Genomic DNA, 20783 nt, shown 5'->3' on the forward strand with positions numbered 1-20783 from the left:
CTTATCTTTTTTTTTTCTTTTAATGTTTTATTTTTATTTTTTGGCCACACCGTGCAGCCTATGGAATCTTAGTTCCCCAACCAGGGATCAAACCTGTGCCCCCTGCAGTGGAAGCATGAGGTCTTAACCACTGGACAACCAGGGAAGTCCCTGAACTTGTATTATAATAGGAAAAAAAGATGTTATTTAAAAAAATACTCCGTATGTTCTTAAAGAAGACTAAGTCCAAAATATTTATTTACACTTATTCATTTTCATCTTCATTGTCAAAAGAAAGGAGGCTACTATTTTTGATTTGCTTTCGTGAGTTGTTTTTAACTGAATCCTGCTTATTTATTTCATCTTCTTCATTTGTCTTCTTCTTTTTTGAGCTTGCTCTTAAACCGGAATATTTTTCATCTGAGGAACGCTTGACTGGTTTTCGATACATAATTCTTCCATCAGCTGAAGCTGGTTCTTCATCTGCAGGAAAAAACAAAGTTAAAAAACTTTCTTTCTCTTGTTATTTTGACTTTATCAGAGAGTCAAATGGCAAGAAAATCTCATACGGTATTTATGGATGTCCTTGAGTCAATTCAGTCTGGTCTTCTCCACTGCCTCTAGCTATATAGCCACAAGACATGCAGTCACTTAATAAAAACTCATGTACAGGGCTTCCCTGGTGGCGCAGTGGTTGAGAGTCCGCCTGCCGATGCAGGGGACATGGGTTCGTGCCCCGGTCCGGGAAGATCCCACATGCCGCGGAGTGGCTGGGCCCGTGAGCCATGGCCGCTGAGCCTGCGTGTCCGGAGCCTGTGCTCCGCAACGGGAGAGGCCACAACAGTGAGAGGCCCGCATACCGCAAAAAAAAAACCGAAAAAACAAAAACACAAACCTCATGTACCAAACGAAGTATAGTGTAATATTGCCAGTCCCCAATTCATTACTATCAGGCTATATTTTTTAAGTATTTCGAAAAGCAATTGTTTGGAACTCCAGCATTTCCTCCTAAAGCAATGTAATAAATACTACAAATAATGAAAAAAATACTATATAGCATACCACACTTCAGGCACTAATTAAATACACCTCTGTTGACTAGTTTGTAAACCTAACCAGGTATTTTTTTTAAAAACAGGATGTTTTTACTTAAGTTTGTACTTAATCCTTATAACAGCCCAATAAAGTGGGCACAACTTGTCCCCATTTTACTGATGAGGTAACTGAGGCTGAGAGGTGAAATAACATGTTCAAGGTAACACATCTGGTAAGTGTTAAAGCCAAAGTTTGAACCTAGGACTGTCTCCTTCAAACATACCATACCACTGTATAAAATGATTTCATACCTAACTCGTTAAGTTGGTAGAAAAACCAGCTTACTTTCAGACATACCTGCTCTGGCAGCCTTTATTTCTGTTTTAATTTTCATGACTTCTTCAACTGATAGGTCTCCCTTTTTTAAAACCACCACTTGGGGCTGTTCATCTTCTTTGTCACTGTGATCATCATCTTCACCTGGGAGCTGAAGCTGGATTCTCTAGGAAAAAACACAAACATAACATTTAAGTTGCTGACCTTGAACTAAATACAACCACTGTCTCTGTGAGAAACTGTAATTACTAGAGTGAGAAGGGTAACTTTATTGACTAAATGTGTTTGGCAATGAATTTTCAAGTAACTCTTAAGAATCTAACCTCACCAGAGTAGGGAAGAGGTCCTGCCAGTTATCCTGGGGTGCCTGTCCAAGGGAACTGGTTTCCATTTCAGCAGGAACCCAGCTTGCAGTTCCTGATGTCAGGGGCCCTCTGCTTTATGTTGTGCCAGCATTCAGCCTACTCAGGGTAGTGCTGACTACAGGAGTTCTCTCTGCTCTTCATCAACCCTTTTCATTTACATCTCTTCGCAAAGTGTGACAAAAAATAAACACCACCAAAGTACAGAAAACGGCAAGTAAAAGGTCTTCCTTCACCTACTTCTGCTCATCTTTACCCCCTTCCAGTAGCTTGTTTGGTGGGTATCCTAAGTGTTATTCTAAGTGTATAAAAATACGGAGGTACAGAAAACATTTTGTATACAAACAAGACACGGAACATACTACTATATGACTCGCTTTCGTTTTCCTTTTTAAATTATGAAATTTACCAAACATAAAAAAGTACAGAAAATAACAGAAACCATGCACTGACTCTACAGGTGCAACAAATGGTAATATTTGGCTAGTTGACTGAGATTTTTAAAAAATGTCAGATATCATATAAGCCCCACTCACCCAAGTTTTATACTCAAAAAAACCTTTGCACAATGCCTAGAGATACATATGGCATCATCTATTTTAAAAAATCACTGCCCAGTATTTAATTATACATATGGTTATCTCATGGTTTATTTGACCAGTTCTTTGTAAGTAAAAATTTTGGTTGTTTCTAGTTTTTTTCTACTATAATAAAATTTTTGCACGTTTTTGTTCACTTTTGCAAACTTATACATAGATAAATTCCTCGAATGGAAATGCTAGGTTGAAAGGCATGCACACCCACCAGACATTATGCAAATAGCTTGTCAGTCCACCTCTCACAGAGCCTTCCTTGTCTCCCAAACAGGGCAACAAAGCCCTGCAGGATCTGGCCTCAGTCAATAACCACAGCTATAATCTTAAACTATAAACTATAATTACATAGTGATTTCCCATGAAACTCTTTTCTTTTTCTTTTTGTTAACAGATTCCTAGAATGATTATACTGCCAAAATGATTAAGAATGAAGTTGGTTTCGCAAACACAGGAACCTGGGACATCTGTCTATGGAAAAGTCTGTTGATCAAATGTCTTAGCCCGAATGACTGATATTAATTGGAAAGTTCCCCCCCCAACCCCCCGAATTCTCCTAAGATAGCATTCTAAGCTTCAATCTTCAAGGTGTTAACTAGGCACACACATGATCATCACTAGGACCTGAAGCAAACTATAAAGTTAGGTCCATATTCTCCTCATTGCTGAAACCATGTCCCTTTTCTCAAACCTCATCCTCTTTGCCATAGTCACTGTTTTTGGTCCTGGGCACCAGTCACTCCCTGATCATCTTATCTCTATCCAAACATGCTCCTTGTTGCCTACTGAATAGTCCATATGGCCTCACCTCTATCAGTCCCTCAATCACTTCTAAACACAGTCCGTGACTCACTATCTCTACACCTTTACCCATGCTGTTCCTTCCATCTCTACCTGCTGACTTACCTATGCTCAAGATTCAATCTAAATGTCCCTTCCTCCATGAAGCCTTGCCTGATGATAACCACAGTCATCTAACCAATGTAACTTGTCACCCACTACTTGGTGCCACAGGCACTGTACTAGGAAAATATAGAGGGATTAAGATACTTAAGAGTGTTCGATTTAGTGGTGGAGATACCCAAGAGAGCAAGTAGTTGCCATGCATAATGATGAGTATTGCAGATAAGATGCGGATAGAGTGAAGAGAAGAACAGAGGAGGAGTTACTGTCTGGGGGAGGTTCAAAGGGCTTCACTGAGTTGGTGACCTGTGAAGGCTGAGATGAGGCAGGCAGGAAGGTGTTAAAGAACAGGGCATTTTGGAGATCCATCTCTGTCCTTTCAGAGCCTGGCCCAGGGCCTGGATTTAGCACATACTCACTGGATTAACTGCACTTAAGTCAATCTTGTGTCCTTCTACTAAGTGACTTGAGGGGTGGGTCTTTGTGCAAGTGCTAAAAACAAAGTGCTAAATAAATTCTCTATTTCTCCACACATGCCCTAAGCATAATAGTCTCTTTCTATTAAAAAAGGTAGGGCAGGGCTTCCCTGGTGGCGCAGTGGTTGAGAGTCCGCCTGCCGATGCAGGGGACACGGGTTCGTGCCCCAGTCCGGGAAGATCCCACACGCCGCGGAGCGGCTGGGCCCGTGAGCCATGGCCACTGGGCCTGTGCGTCCGGAGCCTGTGCTCCACAACGGGAGAGGCCACAACAGTGAGAGGCCCACGTACCACAAAAAAAAAAAAAAAAAAAAAAAAGGGCAGATTTTGATGTGAATCAGTTCGGGTAGGAGCCTGGGGGGGCTTAGAAGTTGGCTCCCACCGATCCCCGTTTCTAACTATCCAGGTGTGGCTCCTTCCTGAAGCTCCTCTTCTTCTATTGAGATCCAAGATATAAAAGGTTTTTGCTTTCCGGGTTTTTCTGTTTGTTTGTTTTTTGTTTTTGGTGACAACAAGCACAGAAGTAGATCTAGGGCATTCATTAAGGATGTTCCAGACTCAAGGCTTAGGATATCAGGTCATTTGATCGAGTGGCCTCAGTTTCTTTACCTGGAAAATGGGACGACGCTACCACCCACACTGCTAACTACAGGTTATGGGATAAGCAAGTGAAAACGAAGAGAGGAAAATGATCTTTCTTAACCGTCTACCAAGGACGAGGCGCTTTACCTGCGTGAAGTCATTTTCAAGAACACAGCAGCACTGTGAAAACGACAAATAGCTTCCTGGGCGAAAGAGGCAGTAGTTTGTTTGAAGATGACCAGCCTGGGGTCCGAGGACACTCGGACTAGGGGCCGGGCGCGGGTGCGAGGAGGGACCCATCAGTATCTGGCCTCCAAGTCAAGCCAGAAGCTGGAACTGGCGGAGCGGGCCGCATTTCTGCGGTAAAGGGACTGGCCTGGGCTCACCTTGGTTTCTACCGTGGGCCCTTCCTCGTAGCCGATCCGTTCCTTGAAGCGGGCCAGAAACGCCGGCTCGGCTGGCCGCACGTACGACACCTGGTTCCGCTTGCTCATAGCCGCGCTAGGGAAAAACAGGATGCCCCAGCCGCCTGGAGACTGTACAGAGGCGACGGCGCTTGCTCGTGACGTCACGTCGGCCCCGCCCCTGACACAGGGCCTGGCAACATGGCAGCCTCCGTGCTGGCGTCAACGTTCGACCTGAGCGCCAAATTTAAATTCGCGGCCATCTTGAGTGGGCGGAATCTCCGCGCGCGGCTGGGCTGGGAGTGAGTGCAGTCGCTCCGTCGGTCTCGGGGTCGAGGGGTGAGGGCACCATGGCGTCCGGCTGCAAAAGTAAGTGAGAAGCCCAGGCTTCGTGACCCCGTCTCCGCCCCCAAATACGAACTTTCCTGCTGGGCGGGAAGGGCAGGAGCGGACTGAGCGGCGGGGGATGTTTGAAATCTCCCTCTGTCTCTCCAAGATAATACACTAATGGAACAGCTCTCTTCCCTTTCGTCTATGTGTTGGGCGCACGCTACGAGCCTGGCGCAATTCTAAGCTCTGGGGCTGAGCAGAGAACCGGAACCGAGCCCTCATCCAGGCGCTTGGCTCCTAAGCGACCTTCTGGTTCTTCCCTCCCGTTCTCGGTCCTGCCGTTTCGTCGCTGGCCTCTTCCCGAGTCCGGACCCGGGCTGCCTCTCTAGGTATCTTCGCCTGAGGGTCGGCTCCAGCTCTCACTACCTTCTGCGTATTTCCACAATACTGAGTTTCCTGAAGGGAAGAACTTATTCTTGTTCCAAGCATGTCTTTCTCTTTTGGAGGGTCCGCTGTGGACTCTCCTTAGGTAAGGGACTTTTAAAGCACAGGATTCAGTAGTGTCTTTATAGTCTCACAGTCCCTTTTTTCTTCTCCAGGAGACCCCTTCAATTTCTTCCTTTTTCTCATAGAAGGGAGCCTGTCATTTTTGCTTTTGATAAACCGTTCAATTTTACTAATTTCTTGGTCCTTTGCTGTTCCTGTATACGTGCCTCTTACATCGCCTAACCCTTTAAGGAGTCTTGGTTTTTCAAAGCTGATTTTGAGCTGATTAGATGGATTTTTGTGAATGCTATGAATGGTAACGAGGCGATGCCTATGTTAGAAGATTGAAGAAATGGTGAATTTTTGGTGTTTGAACCTTTCAATAACGTTAATGCTTTTAGCTGTCAGTTGCAATTCTTTCCTGATACGTTTGTTGTTTTACTTACCTTTTAGGTCCATCATACCATTAACACCTCATTATGCTCTCTTTTTCCATCTAAAATGTTCCTTTTCCTCCCCCATTTTCAGTATTCAGGGAATATTAGCACACAAATTGGTACGTTATTGGAGCAAAATGTTGATCGCGCTTTCTGCACAATCACAGTGTTCAGTAAATCTGGACTCAAGCAAGAGAATTGATGTTTGTGATATTAGAGCATCTGTTTATTTAATGGAAAGTGACATATGTATGTGACTGTGTTAAAGGACTCTGTCCTGTCTGTACACATCAGGAAGTGATGGGAGAGCTTCCCTGGTGACACAGTGGTTAAGAATCCACCTGCCAATGCAGGGGACACGGGTTCGATCCCTGGTCCGGAAAGATCCCACATGCTGCAGCGCAACTAAGCCCATGTGCCACAACTACTGAGCCTGCTCTCTGGAGCCGGCGAACCACAACTACTGAGCCATGTGCCACAACTACTGAAGCCTGCACGCCTAGAGCCCATGCTCCGCAATAAGAGAAGCCACCGCAATAAGAGAAGCCACCGCAATGAGACACAGCTCCCCTTTATGATGGTGGTGATTTCCATGGGGAACTCTCCTGCTCCTTTAAGTTTGTTAGCAAAGTTGAGGTTGATGACACCCCAGGTAAGTGCATTCCCAGCAGGCTAGAGACCAGGAACATGGAGTGGGAAGGAGAGAGCCCATGCAGTGCTCCCTGCAGCTCTTACTTTTGTGCTCATGAAGGTTATTTCTTGTGACAACGCTGGCACCATGGGCTGCTGACTGAAATCAGAGAAATGAGAATGTGAAATAACCCTCATGAAATTGACTGAGTTTAAGAGTCCCTTTCTGAACTTAATCATATTTGGTTAGATGATCCATAGCTATCTGGACTGCAGAGTAAGCATCTAAGGTTGGTTTGTTTGTTTGTTTTTATTGAAGTATAGTTGACTTACAGTGTTTCAGGTGTACAGCAAAGTGATTCAGTTACATATATATTTATTTATTTATTTTATTTTATTTTCTGATTGTGTCATCTGCCCACTCTAAATTCTTCTTCTTTTTTTTTTAACTTTTAATTTTATATTGGAGTATAGCCAATTAACAATGTTGTGATAGTTTCAGGTGCAGGGCAAAGTGACTCAGCCATATATATACATGTATCCATTCTCCCCCAAACTCCCCTCCCATCCAGGCTGCCACATGACATTGAACAGAGGGTTCCCTGTGCTATACAGTAGGTCCTTGTTGGTTATCCATTTTAAATATAATAGTGTGTACATGTCAATCCCAAACTCCCTAACTATCCCTTTGCCCCACCCTTCCCTCCTGGTAACCATAAATTCATTCTCTAAGTTTGTGAGTCTGTTTCTGTTTTGTAAATGAGTTCATTTGTATCATTTCTTTTTAGATTCTGCGTATAAGTGATATCATTCTCCTTCTCTGTCTGACTTAACTTCACTCAGTATGACAATCTCTAGGTCCATCCATGTTGCTGCAAATGGCATTATTTCATTCTTTTTAATGGCTAATATTCCATTGTATATATGTACCACATCTTCTTTATCCATCTAGTTACTTCCATGTCTTTGCTATTGTAAGCAGTACTGCAATGAACACTGGGGTGCATGTATCCTTTCCGACCATGTTTTTCTCTGGATATGTGCCCATGAGTGGGATGGCAGGGTCATATGGTAGCTCTTATTGTTGAATTGTCTATTTCTCCCTTCATTTCTTGTCATGTATTTTGGTGCTTTGTTACTAGGTGAATATATGTTTGTTATTTTTTTTAAGTAATTAATTTTATTTTTGGCTGCGTTGGGTCCTCGTTGCTGCACATGGGCTTTCTCTAGTTACGGCGAGCAGGGCCTACTCTTCGTTGCAGTGCGCAGGCTTCTCATTGCGGTGGCTTCTGTTGTTGTGGACAATGGGCTCTAGGTGCGTGGGCTTCAGTAGTTGTGGCTCGCGGGCTCTAGAGCGCAGGCTCAGTAGTTGTGGCGCACGGGCTTAGTTGCTCTGCAGTATGTGGGATCTTCCTGGACCAGGGCTCGAACCCGTGTCCCCTGCGTTGGCAGGTGGATTCTTAACACTGCACCACCAGGGAAGTCCCTGAGTATATGTTTATATCTGTGTTATCTTCCTGGTAGTTTGACCTTTTTATCATTATAAAAAATGTTCTTCTTTATCTCTAGTAACTTTTTTTTTTTTTTTTTATGTTTGGCTGTGTTGGGTCTTCATTTCTGCGTGAGGGCTTTCTCCAGTTGTGGCAAGTGGGGGCCACTGTTCATCGCGGTGCGTGGGCCTCTCACTGTCGCGACCTCTTGTTGCGGAGCACAGGCTCCAGATGCGCAGGCTCAGTAGTTGCGGCTCACGGGCCCAGCCGCTCCGCGGCACGCGGGATCCTCCCGGACCGGGGCACGAACCCGTGCCCCCTGCATTGGCAGGTGGACTCCCAACCACTGCGCCACCAGGGAAGCCCCTAGTAACTTTGTTTTAAAGTCTGTCTGAAACCTGTATAGCCACTCCTGCTTTCTTATGATTGCTGTTTGCATGAGATAATCTTTTTTCATCCTTTTACTTTCCATATGTTTATATCTTTGAATCTAAACTGTGTTTCCTTTAGATAGTATATAGTTGGAGCATGTTTTTTCATCTTAGTCTGACAATCTCTGCCTTTTGATTGGGTTGTTTAATCCATTCACATGTTGTTATTGATTTGGTTGTATTCACATCTGCCACTTTACTTTTCATTTTCTATATGTCACATGTTTTTTATGTTTCTCTGTTCCATCTTTACTGCTTTTTAAAAAAAATTTTATTGGATTATAGTTGATTTACAATGTTGTGTTAGTTTCAGGTGTACAGCAAAGTGAATAAGTTATACATATATATAATACATATATCCACTCTTTTTAAAATTCTTTTCCCATGTAGGCCATTACAGAGTATTGAGTAGAGTTCCCTGTGCTATATAATAGGTCCTTATTAGTTATTTATTTTATATATAGTACTGTGTATATGTCAATCCTAATCTCCCAATTTATCCCTCCCTACCTGTTACGCCCTGGTAACCATAAATAATTTGTTTTCTACATCTGTGACTCTATTTCCATTTTGTTACTGCTCTTTTTTTTTTGGAGGGGGGCCATGCCACATGCAGGATCTTTGTTCCCCAACCAGGGATCGAACTCGTGTTCCCAGCAGTGGAAGTGTGGAGTCCTAACCACTGGACCACCAGGGAACTCCCTGCTTTTTTTGAAGTTTTTTTTTTTAATGGTTGCTCTAAGGTTTAACATATACATCTTAACAGTGTCAGCTTCTATTTTTGGCTGTGTTGGGTCTTCGTTGCTGTGCGCTGGCTTTCTCTAGTTGCAGCGAGCAGGGGCTATGTAGCTTTATTCCCTTTCACCCCTTCTTTGGTATTATTGTTAAACAAGTACGTCTATTGTTAAAAACCCAACAATACATTACCATCTTTAGTCATTTCCTTAGGCTGTTACAGCTTTGTTCCTACCCACCTTCCTTGTGCTATTATTGGCAAATATACATATGTTTCTATATGTTGTAGGCCCAACAATACATTATATACATATTATTTTATACAATTGTTTTTCAAGTCAAGTAAGGGGAGGAGAAAATAGGAATTTCTTTTGTTTTTTATAATTACATGATCACTGTTACCTGGTGCTCTTTGATTTTTTTCATGTAGATTTGAATTTTACTGTCTGTGGTCACTACTTTCAGGCTGAAGAACTTCCTTTACTATTTCTTGTAAGGTGGGCCTTCTAACAACAAACTCCCTCTAATTCCTCTGGCCTCTGTTGTTTCTGCTGAGAGTCAGCTGTTAATCTGATTGGGGTTCTCTCATAAGTAATGACTCTCAGCATTTTTACTATGATGTATCTGTGGATCTGTTTGTGTTTATCCTTTTTGGAATTTGTTGAACTTCCTGGATGTGTAGATTGCCTTTTAATGAATTTGGGAAGTTTTTGGCCATTATTTCTTTGAATTTTTTCTGTTCTTTCTCTTCTGTTCTTTCTCCTGCTACTCCCCATTTATGTATGTTGGCATGCTTAATGACGTCCCGCATTTCTCTGAGGCTCACTTCACTTTTCTTCATCCTTTTTTCTCTCTGTTCTTTGACTTTTATAATCTCTATTGATCTATCTCAGAGCTTGCTTGCTCTTTTTTCTGCCAGTTCAAATCTACTTTGAGCCATTCAAGCGAATTTTTATTTCACTTGATACACTTTTCAACTCCAGAGTTTCCATTTGTTTCTTTTTTATAATTTTTCTTTATTGATATTCTCTATTTGATGTGGACATTGTCCTCATACCTTCCTTTAATTCTTAATTTTGATTTCCTTTAGTTCTGTACATGTTTATAATGGCTACTTTGAAGTTTTTTCCTGACAAACCCAGCATGTAGGCACTATCACAGGCAGTTTCTGATGCCTGCTTTTTTTCTGGTTTATGGATCATACTTCCTTGTTTCTTTGAATTCCTTATAATTTTTTTGTTAGAAACTTGACATCTTAGATAATATGTTACAGCAACTCTGGGTACTGGTCTCCCCATTCTCTAGGATTTATTACTTACAGCAAGAGGAGAATACCGGGATCTTTCCCAAAGCAGACTCTCCCTGAACAGCAAAACTGGGGAAGTTTTAAGCTAAGCGTACATACATATTCATGAAGGGACTTGATTGAACTGAGGAAATTTAGCATAGAGTTGGGGCAAAGGTCGACAAGAGTCCAAACCTTAGTCGATTGAAGTCTGGAGGGTCACCATCGTAATTCCATCCTCCACCTGACTATGGGCCTTAGTTCCTGCAGAACTCAAAGGTATGTTATTATGTATATCCCTTGAGGAACCTGGACGCTGCCCCAAGGCTGTACTGTGGTTTCTCGACTGCTCCTCCTTGTTTCTGCATTTCCTCCCTCAAGGTCATTAATTATTGAGACCTGTTTGAGGGCAAGCATTGCGCCAGGCTTAGACCAAAATGGGTTCTCTTATGTCAAGAAAGCCATTCCTGGTTCTCTTTCTCCGGGGACCCCCTAACCTATCTGCTTACAGTTAGAATGGAGTGGAAGATCTAGGCTTGTCCCCTGTCACGCCCAGGCCAGGGAGCCGGGAGACTGAGGAGTGTCAGCAACTGAAGAATAGGCTAGAAGAATGGGGTTTTCATGTTGTACTTTTAAAAACCTTTAATGACTTCTTATCTTTTTTTCTAGCTGAGTTACGCAGTGTGACAAATTGTCAGTCTAACCAACCAAGGTAAGGAAAAAATCTTGTTGATGAGACCAAAAGAATTAGGGATGTAGTATTCCTAAAACAACCATTTAGCATAATAAGTAAGGGTTTCTTGTTTCAGCATTAAGCTTTGTCCTCGGCTACCTGGAAATATGGAAAAATCACATCTCCCCAGCCTCTGTCCCCTCACCTTCCAGGCTAAAAGATAGAATCCGTAACATCCCTTGGGATGACTTATTTTATTATTGCTATTAAAAAGGAAGTCAGAGACAAGCAGAGCTTAGAGCTGCCTTTCAGATGATTTCAAGTAAAGGCTTTTGAAGTTGGCTGATGTGAAGCAAATCAATAAAGGCTGTGGGTTATGGGAGACTCTTGAAAAAAGGTAAACGTAAATGGGTAGATCTCGGACTTTGTTGGGGAAACTCAGAATAGAAACACTAGAGGTAATATGAGGCTTAGATCCTTTTTCTCCAGTAAACTTAGCTGCTATATTTTTTTGTCTTTAGTAATGAAGGCGATGCTATCAAAGTTTTTGTGCGAATTCGCCCACCTACAGAGGGTTCTGGATCAGCTGATGGAGAGCAAAACTTATGCCTATCTGTGCTGTCCTCTATGACTGTCCGGCTGCACTCCAACCCTGAGCCCAAAACCTTCGTATTTGATCATGTGGCAGAAATGGACACCACTCAGGTAATGATGATTTTGGGAACTCAACTTTTCATTTGGAACATATAAGATTCTGTTATTTGGGAGGATTTCACTTCTGGTCTCTTTAGTTTGACAGATCTCAGATAAGGAAGCTCAAACATTCCATAAATATTTAAAATTTAATATTATTAAATATTTTTCTTCCTTCATCAGACTTTGTACTAGAATGACAAGCCTGCTTTATTTTCCCTCTCCAACCTGTGATGGAGGTTGGTGAAGGTGTACTTTTCAGAGCCACTTGGATGATTGATAAGTAAAGTTGAACTACCTAGTTTAAGAAGTGTCTTTTTTTTTTTTTTTTTTTTTTTTTTTTTTGCGGTACGTGGGCCTCTCACTGTTGTGGCCTCTCCCGTTGCGGAGCACAGGCTCCAGACGCGCAGGCTCAGCGGCCATGGCTCACGGGCCCAGCCGCTCCGCGGCATGTGGGATCTTCCCGGACCGGGGCACGAACCCGCGTCCCCTGCATCGGCAGGCGGACTCCCAACCACTGCACCACCAGGGAAGCCCAAGAAGAGTGTCTTGGTTCTGGCTGCCATTACACAAATATCATAGAGTGGGTGGTTTAAACAACAAACATTTATTTCTCACAGTTCTGGAGGTTGGGAATCCAAGATCAAGTGCAAGAGATCCAGCGTCTGGTGAGGACTCACTTCCTGGCTTGTAGACAGCTGTCTTCCACTGTGTCCTCACATGGTGGAGAGAGAGAATTCTCTGTGTCTCTTCTTATAAGGGCACTACAGGCATACCTCACTTTATTGCACTTTGCAGATACTGTGTTTATTTACAATTGAAGGTGTGTGGCAGCTCTGCATTGAACACCTCCATTACCATCATTTTCCCAACAGCACTGCTCACTTCATGTCTCTGTGTCACATTTTGGTCAATATTTCTTGAAATATTTTGTTCTTTTTTGTTATTATTATGGTGATCTGTGATCAGTAATCTTTGATGTTACTATTGTAGTTGTTTTGGCATTTTTTAGCAATAAAGTATTTTTAAATTAAGACATGTACATTGTTTTCTTAGAAATAATGCTATTGCACACTTAATAGACTACAGTATAGTACAAATATAACTTTTATATGCACTGAGAAACCAAAAAATTCATTTGACTTGCTTTATTGCTATGTTCACTTTATTGAGCTCATCTGGAAACGAACCCACAATATCTCTGAGGTGTGCCTGTACTGCTATCCTGAGGGCTCCACTCTCACGACTGATTACCTCCCGAAGGCCCCATCTCCAAATACCATTACGTTGGGGATTAGTGTTTCAACATATGAATTTCGGGGAGACCTTCAATCCATAGCAGAGAATGATTGCTTTAAGATTACTATGGTGTTGGGACTCCCCTGGCGGTCCAGTGGTTAAGACTCCACACTTCCAATGCAGTGGGCACGGGTTCGATCCCTGGTTGGGGAACTAAGATTCCACATGCCACAAGGCGTGGCCAAAAAAAAAAAATTGCTATGGTGTCAATAACTTTTTCTAATTAAGGACAATTTAGTTAAAATCTAGCTAGCACTATTAAATAGAACTTTCTGCAGTGATGGAAATGTTCTGTAAATGTGCTGTCCATTACATGAGCCTCTAGATACACATGGCTATTTAAGTTTAAATTAATTAAGATTAATTAAAATTTCAAATTCACCTTTTCAGATTATTAATTTCTCAGATGCCCTAACCACATGTGGCTGTTGAGCACTTGAAATATGACTAGTGCATCTGAGGACCTGACTTTTAATTTTTATTTAATTTTAATTAATTTAAGTAATAGCCACACATGGCTAATGGCTATTGCATTGGACATCACACATCTTGATTATTCCCTCATACACATGGATGTTTTTGATGTTTTTGGTGAGACATGTAGATCTTTAGATCTTTTTCATCTAGGGCATGGCTGGACAGTGGAAATAGAAAGTGAGGCATATATATAATTTAACATTTTCTAGTAGCCACATTTTTGGTCGTGCCGTGCGGCTTGCAGGATCTTAGTTCCCCAACCAGGGATTGACCCTGGGCCCTCAGCAGTGAGAGCGCAGAGTCCTAACCACTGGACTACTAGGGATTTCCCTAGTAGCCACATTTTTTTTTTTTTTTTTTTTTTGCGGTACGCGGGCCTCTCACTGTTGTGGCCTCTCCAGTTGCGGAGCACAGGCTCCGGACGCGCAGGCTCAGCAGCCATGGCTCATGGGCCTAGCCGCTCCGCGGCATGTGGGATCTTCCTGCACCGGGGCACGAACCCGTGTCCCCTGCATCGGCAGGCGGACTCTCAACCACTGCGCCACCAGGCAAGCCCGCCACATTTTTAAGAAGTAAAAAAGAAACAGGTAAAATTAGTTTTAATTCTGTATCTTATTTAACCCAGTATATCTAAAATACCATTTCAACATGTAAGGATCATAAAGCAAGTTATTAATGAGATATTTTTCCATTCTTTTTTTTTTTTCATGTTCAGTCTTCCAAAACTGGTGTATGTTTTATACTTACAACACATCTCAAGTTGGACTAGCCACCTTTCAGGTGCTCTGTAGCCATATGTGGCTCATGGCTACTATACTAGACGATGCAGATCTACAAATTCTTGCATTGTTGATAAGGCTGCATCTATTTATATATAAAAATGAAAATAACAGTCAGATGTTGATTATTTAGTATAAGCTTGTGGGAAAAGTACTGAAGAACATATAGGGCTATGTATTTTATGCTGATACCAGTATAATATTGCATACAGTATGCTAAATTCTATATAAACTCTAGATGTGAGGTTTAAATCTATAATTGCATAGGAGATTAATGGACATAATTATGTTTACAGTTTTATCATCTTAGCTATTTTAGCCTTTCCTATAGTAGATATAATTTTCATGTTATTGCAAATGAAAATTTTCACACACATTTTATTATATTTTAGAATGTAGTTTAGGAAAAATGTTTTCATTTTTGTGAAATGTTAACATATTTGGTGCTTAACATTTATAGGAGTCTGTGTTCTCAACTGTGGCCAAAGGCATTGTGGAGTCTTGCATGAGTGGCTATAATGGTACCATCTTTGCATAGTAAGTTGTTCACTATTTCCTTATACAAGGGTACAATAGTAAGTGCTTCTATTTGTTTCCTATGGCTTCTGTAACAAATGACCACATACTTAGTGGCTTGAAACAACACAAATTTATTGTCTTACAGTTCTGTAAGTCAGGAGCTTGACGCCGGTCTCTGAGCTAAAATAAAGGTGTCAGCAGGGCTGTGTTCCTTTCTGAAAGCTCTAGAGGAGAATCTAGAATCTAGTTTTCCGACTTCTAGGGACCATGTACATTATTTGGCTTACAGCCCCCTTTCTCCATCTTCCAAGCCAGTGACATGCAACTCTTGCTCTTCCTTAGTCATGTTGCTCTCTGACTGAGGTGGGCATGTTCTTTAATTTTAAGAACTCATGTGATCTGATTGGCCCCACCTGTGTAAGCAAGGTGGGAGGGATTAAACTCTACCCTCCTGGAGAGGATCTACATGTTATCCGGGATTCTTCTGTAAGGAAGATTTGTCTTTTTGGCCCATTAATTAATTCATTCATTTATATGGTATGGACTTACATATATTTATTTCATACTTTGGGTTATAATCTAATGCTACCTTATGTTTATCTTGTTGCTTACATTGTTCTGGCTTGGCCATTGGGAGCTTTTTGAGGTTGGTTTCTGTGTCCCTTTGACATGTCACATGCTTTTGTTTTTTGAGCACTTCCTTTACGATGCTACAGTATGCTCCTGGCTCATCTTATATTTTCCCTGTCTGAGACCTAGAATCAGCCATTTTGGCAAGGAGCCCTGGTTCCTTTTGTTGGAGAATGGTGTTTAAAAACTAAGGGCACTCGGTATGTTTGTTGCTACTGGAGTGTCATTGCTTCTAGGCCTTTTCAGCAGATAGAGCTAGGTAATATATGTATGTATACTAAGTCATGTATACAGACATATCTCTAATTGTTTCTGTTTCTATCCATTTCTATATACAGTAAGGTAAACTTGAGTTCATACTGATGTCTCTGACTCTAATCCAAGGGTTTAGAATCCACGTGGGTTCATTCTAGCTTTCCTTTCTTGTTTATCTGTAACTTCCCTTGCTGACAGTGAGAAACCCAGGCTCCCACTGCTACCATCCATTTATTTATTTGTTCATCCCCAGTACACATGTAAAGCAGTTTCAGAATTGTTAGCCTGTATCCCTGTGAAGAACAAATTTACTGCGTACAGTGTTTATGTACAGATCCTTTTTTTTTTCCTTAAGTCCTACAATTTCTAGTCAAAACCTTATTTTGTAAACTTACTTAGGCCAGCCCCTTTTCCACCTATACCTTTCAGTGCAGTATGTCATGAACTTGTAATTCAATTAGATGCATTCCATCCTGGGGTCTCTGACATCCTAGTTGATGTGTTTTGTTTGTTTATTTAGTTTGCATACTTTAAAGTTCACCCTTTGTGATGTACAGTTGCATAGTGTTTTGACAAATGCAGAGACCCAAGCATTTAGCACCCCTATTGAAGAGAACAGTTCCTCCACCTTCAAAGTTCCTCCTGTTTGTCCCATTCATAGTCAGCCACTCCTACCCGCCCCCCCACAACCTCTGGATACACTAATAAATTTTCCATTCCTATAGCTTTGCCTTTCCCAGAGTGTCATATGATTGGAATCATACAATATTTAGCCTTTTGGTTCTGGCTTTTTTCATTTAGGATTTGTCTATGTTGTTGCATGCATCAGTAGCTTTTGCTTTTTCTTTCTTTCCTTTTTTTTCTTTTTTTTGCTGAGTAGTATTTTACTGTGTGGATTTACCACCGTTTTTTTAATTCACTCCCCTGTTAAAGGATATCTTTGTTGCTTCCAGTTTTTAGCAATTATGAATAAAGTTGCTACAAACATTCAAATATTGCGTTTTGTGTGAACATAAGTTTTCAAATCACTTGAGTAAATACGTAGGAATACATTGCTGGGTCATATAGTATAAGAAACTGTCAATCTGTCTTCCAAATATATATTGAAAGTGCATGATGATGGGAATTCCCTGGTGGTCCAGTGGTTAGGACTTGGTGCTTTCACTGCCAAGGGCCTGGGTTCAATCCCTGGTCGGGGAACTGAGATTCTGCAAGGCTCACAGCGCAGCCAAAAAAAAAAAAAGTGCATGATGATTCTGAGTTTCTAAATGCTGGCAGCCTTAAAATACTGCTCTAGGTTTAATGTTGGAATGTAAGCTGACAACCTTGGCAGTTCTACAAGGTCAGTTTTTTTTACAAGGTGAATCATCTCAGATTTATTTCATAAATAGGAATATAATTTGTAGTACAATTATTTTTTCCTTTTCTTCTAGCAATAGACTTCCTAATTTTATTTAGAACCAGAGGTTTTTACTAGGATGTAGTGAATTATGTAATTAATTTTGAGCAGCTGATGCTTTTTTTGTGTGTGTGCCCTTGGTTCATCTGTAATTGGCTCAAAATACAAGAAAATAAAAAATAAGAAGTTTAAAGCTTGGATTCATCTTGTGCACAAATTCTTCCTTGAAAATTTGCCTTTGCCTTTCATGCTTACTTTTCAGTTGTGTTCAGCAGAACTAAATATTCTCTCTTGACCTGTGAAGCAGATAACCATTTTCTCATGTCTTCTCAAGAAAAAAAAGAGATTTTTTTTTCCACAGAATATTTTGAGTGGTAAAGTTCAAAAATAAATTTGAAATAAGAGCCATAATTACCAGAGATTATATGTCTTCAGAACTGTTTTCTTTGAAGATCCTTAGGCATACTAATTATAATATTTAATTTGAAAATTGCTTTTGGTAGTCGAGGGCAGAAATGAGAAACATACGGAGAGAAGTGAGCATTGATTTATTGGTTGGGTGAGCATGCTTTCTGGTTTACTTTAGACATTCTCAATTCGAGTTATTGTTAATAGTGTCCCCTTCACTTTCAAGTAGGACACTCAACGATATCCATTTCTTATTCTGAGTTAACTGAAGAACTTTTTTCCCCCTACTTCCGAAAGAAAGAGGTAAACAACTAGATTATACTGTTTTCTAGCTCTTGGGAGCATTGAACCAAAAAGTAAACTCAAAATTTTATATTTGTGCCATGAATCCAATGTAAACACATTTAACATCCTAATTGACATCTATATTCAACATAAATTTTTATTTTGTTTTTATTTTTTAAATATTTATTTATATTTATTTTGGCTGCACCAGGTCTTAGTTGTGGTACGTGGGATCTTTAGTTGCGGCATGTGGACTCTTAGTTGTGGAATGCATGCAGGATCTAGTTCCCTGACCTGGGATCAAACCTGGGTCCCCTGCATTGGGAGCATGGAGTCTTACCCACTGGACCACCAGGGAAATCCCTAAATTTAAATTTTTTTAGTTGTTTCTTGGTGTACCTGAGGAGATATGACACTATACAAAAAAAAAAAAAAATCAAGCCTATAGCATAAGGATGTTTTTAATTGCTTTATTTTTAAATGAAGACATACATCTTAGTATCTTTTAAAGGCAGAATTTAGGAAGATAATTGCTGCATTATTTAGAATAGCAAAAATTGGGGAAAAAAAGTCTAGTTGGTTCTGATTAAATAAATTATGATACATTCATGGAATACTATGTAGCCATTAAAAATAAAGAGGCAGATCTCTATTTACCAACATAGAAAGATGTGTGAGATAAAAATTTAGGGGAAAAAACAGGTTGCAGAGAAGTATGAATAGCATCATTCCAATTTTGTAAGTAAAAATTAAATGAAAACTCTGATGGCCATGTCTGTATAATCCAGAAGCATTTATTAGACAGTTAAGAGTGGTTAAGTTTTAGTGGTAGAATAGGAGAGAAAGAAAATGTATCATTCACTTTTTACCTGATATAATTTTTAAAAAGAAAGACAATTAGTTCTTTGTGGGGAAAATTTATATACTAGTAGACCATATTAAAACAGGGTAGTCTTCTAAATTTCATGTGTGAAAATAATATATGAAACATTCTTTTTTACAGTGGACAGACTGGTTCAGGGAAAACATTTACTATGATGGGTAAGTAAATTAGAGATTAACATTTACTGGCTTAGTCTACTCTTTTTGTGATGACAGAACTTAGTATATTTTTTGGAAAGGAATACTTTCTGGTATATGATGTTGACCTCTTAAAATTAGGGTTATTTCCCAAGCTTCTGTCAGATTGCGACCTCCATTATAGCAAAGTCTGTGTTTTTAGCTATGTTCCCAGCTCAATGCTTAGCACAGAGTATGTGCTCAATGAACAATTTTTGAAGTGGGTTTAATGAACTTTTATATATTATGTACTGTATAACCACTACCCAGACCAAGATTCCTAGTCCGTAACTACTCCCACTGCTGTCCCCTGACATATGTATTACTCTGACTTCTAATAATTAATGATGTTGAGCATCTTTTCATGTGCCTCTTGACCATCTGTATGTCTTCCTTGGTGAAATGTCTATTTAGGTCTTCTGCCCATTTTTTAACTGGATTGTTTGTTTTTTTCATATTGAGTTCCATGAGCTGTTTGTGTATTTTGGAGATTAATCCTTTGTCTGTTATTTCATTTGCAAATATTATCTCCCATTCTGAGGGTTGTCTTTTTGTCTTGTTGATGGTTTCCTTTGCTGTGCAAAAGCTTTTAAGTTTAATTAAGTCCCATTTGTTTACTTTTGTTTTTATTTCTGTTACTCTAGGAGGTGGGTCAAAAAAGATCTTGCTGTGGTTTATGTCAAAGTGTGTTTTTCCTATGTTTTCCTCTAAAAGTTTTATAGTCTCTGGTCTTACATTTAAGTTTTTAATCCATTTGGAATATATTTTTGTATATGATGTTAGGTAGTGTTCTAATTTCATTCTTTTACATGTAGCTGTCCAGTTTTCCCAGCATCACTTATTGAAGAGGCCGTCTTTTCTCCATTGTATGTTCTTGCCTCCTTTGTCGTAAATTAGGTGCGAATATGTGCGTGAGTTTATCTCTGGGCATTCTGTCCTGTACCGTTGATCTGTATTTCTGTTTTTGTGCCAGTACCATACTGTCTTGATTACTGTAGCTTTGTGGTATAGTTTGAAGTCAGGGAGCCTGATTCCTCCAACTCCATTTTTCTTTCTCAAGATTGCTTTGGCTATTCGGTGTCTTTTGTGTTTCCATACGAATTGTAAGTTTTTTTGTTCTAATTCTGTGAAAAACGCCATTGGTAATTTGATAGGGATTGCATTGAATCTGTAGATTGCTTTGGGCAGTATAGTCATTTTCACAATCTTGATTCTTCCAATCCAAGAACATGGTATGTTTCTCCATCTGTTTATGTCATCTTTAATTTCTTTCATCAGTGTCTTATAGTTTTCTGCATACAGGTCTTTTGTCTCCCTAGGTAGGTTTATTCCTAGGTATTTTATTCTTTTTGTTGCAATGGTAAATGGGAGTGTTTCCTTAATTTCTCTTTCAGATTTTTCACCATTAGTGTGTAGGAATGCAAGAGATTTCTGTGCATTAATTTTGTATCTTGCAACGTTACCAAATTCATTGATTAGTTCTAGTAGTTTTCTGGTGGCATCTTTAGGATTCTCTATGTATAGTATCATGTCATCTGCAAACAGTGACAGTTTTACTTCTTCTTTCCCAATTTCTATTCCTTTTATTTCTTTTTCTTCTCTCATTGCTGTGGCTAGGACTTCCAAAACTATGTTGAATACGAGTGGTGAGAGTGGACATCCCTGTCTTGTTCCTGATCTTAGTGCACATGCTTCCAGTTTTTCACCACTGAGCATGATGCTTGCTGTGGGTTTGTCATATATGACCTTTATTATGATGAGGTGGGTTCCCTCTATGCCCATTTTCTGGGGAATTTTTATCATAAATGGGTGT

General features: G+C 40.3%; 2 protein-coding genes across 5 annotated transcripts in view; one reads left to right on the forward strand and one right to left on the reverse strand.

Moving 5' to 3' along the window:
- Positions 1 to 206: 206 nt before the first annotated feature.
- KIAA1143 lies at positions 207 to 4808 on the reverse strand. The gene is made up of 3 exons (XM_082637466.1): positions 4653 to 4808; positions 1372 to 1516; positions 207 to 462 (listed from the first exon to the last, which is right to left on the reverse strand). Exons 1-3 carry the CDS (start codon positions 4758 to 4760, stop codon positions 245 to 247), a joined length of 471 nt encoding a protein of 156 aa, XP_082493592.1. The 5' UTR covers positions 4761 to 4808; the 3' UTR covers positions 207 to 244.
- A 139-nt stretch (positions 4809 to 4947) lies between these two features.
- Positions 4948 to 20783, forward strand: part of KIF15 (kinesin family member 15) — an 82190-nt gene continuing 66354 nt past the window's right edge. For all 4 annotated transcript variants that reach the window (XM_082639004.1, XM_082639003.1, XM_082639005.1 and 1 more), the window contains exons 1-5: positions 4948 to 5039; positions 11164 to 11206; positions 11689 to 11872; positions 14876 to 14952; positions 18915 to 18952. In XM_082639004.1, the coding sequence (XP_082495130.1) occupies positions 5021 to 5039; positions 11164 to 11206; positions 11689 to 11872; positions 14876 to 14952; positions 18915 to 18952 (361 nt within the window). In that variant the 5' untranslated portion in view covers positions 4948 to 5020. The remainder of the gene's footprint in view (positions 5040 to 11163; positions 11207 to 11688; positions 11873 to 14875; positions 14953 to 18914; positions 18953 to 20783) is intronic.

This window comes from Mesoplodon mirus, assembly GCF_964341445.2.
Source record: "Mesoplodon mirus genome assembly, chromosome: 12".
NCBI classification, from domain to species: Eukaryota; Metazoa; Chordata; class Mammalia; order Artiodactyla; family Ziphiidae; genus Mesoplodon; species Mesoplodon mirus.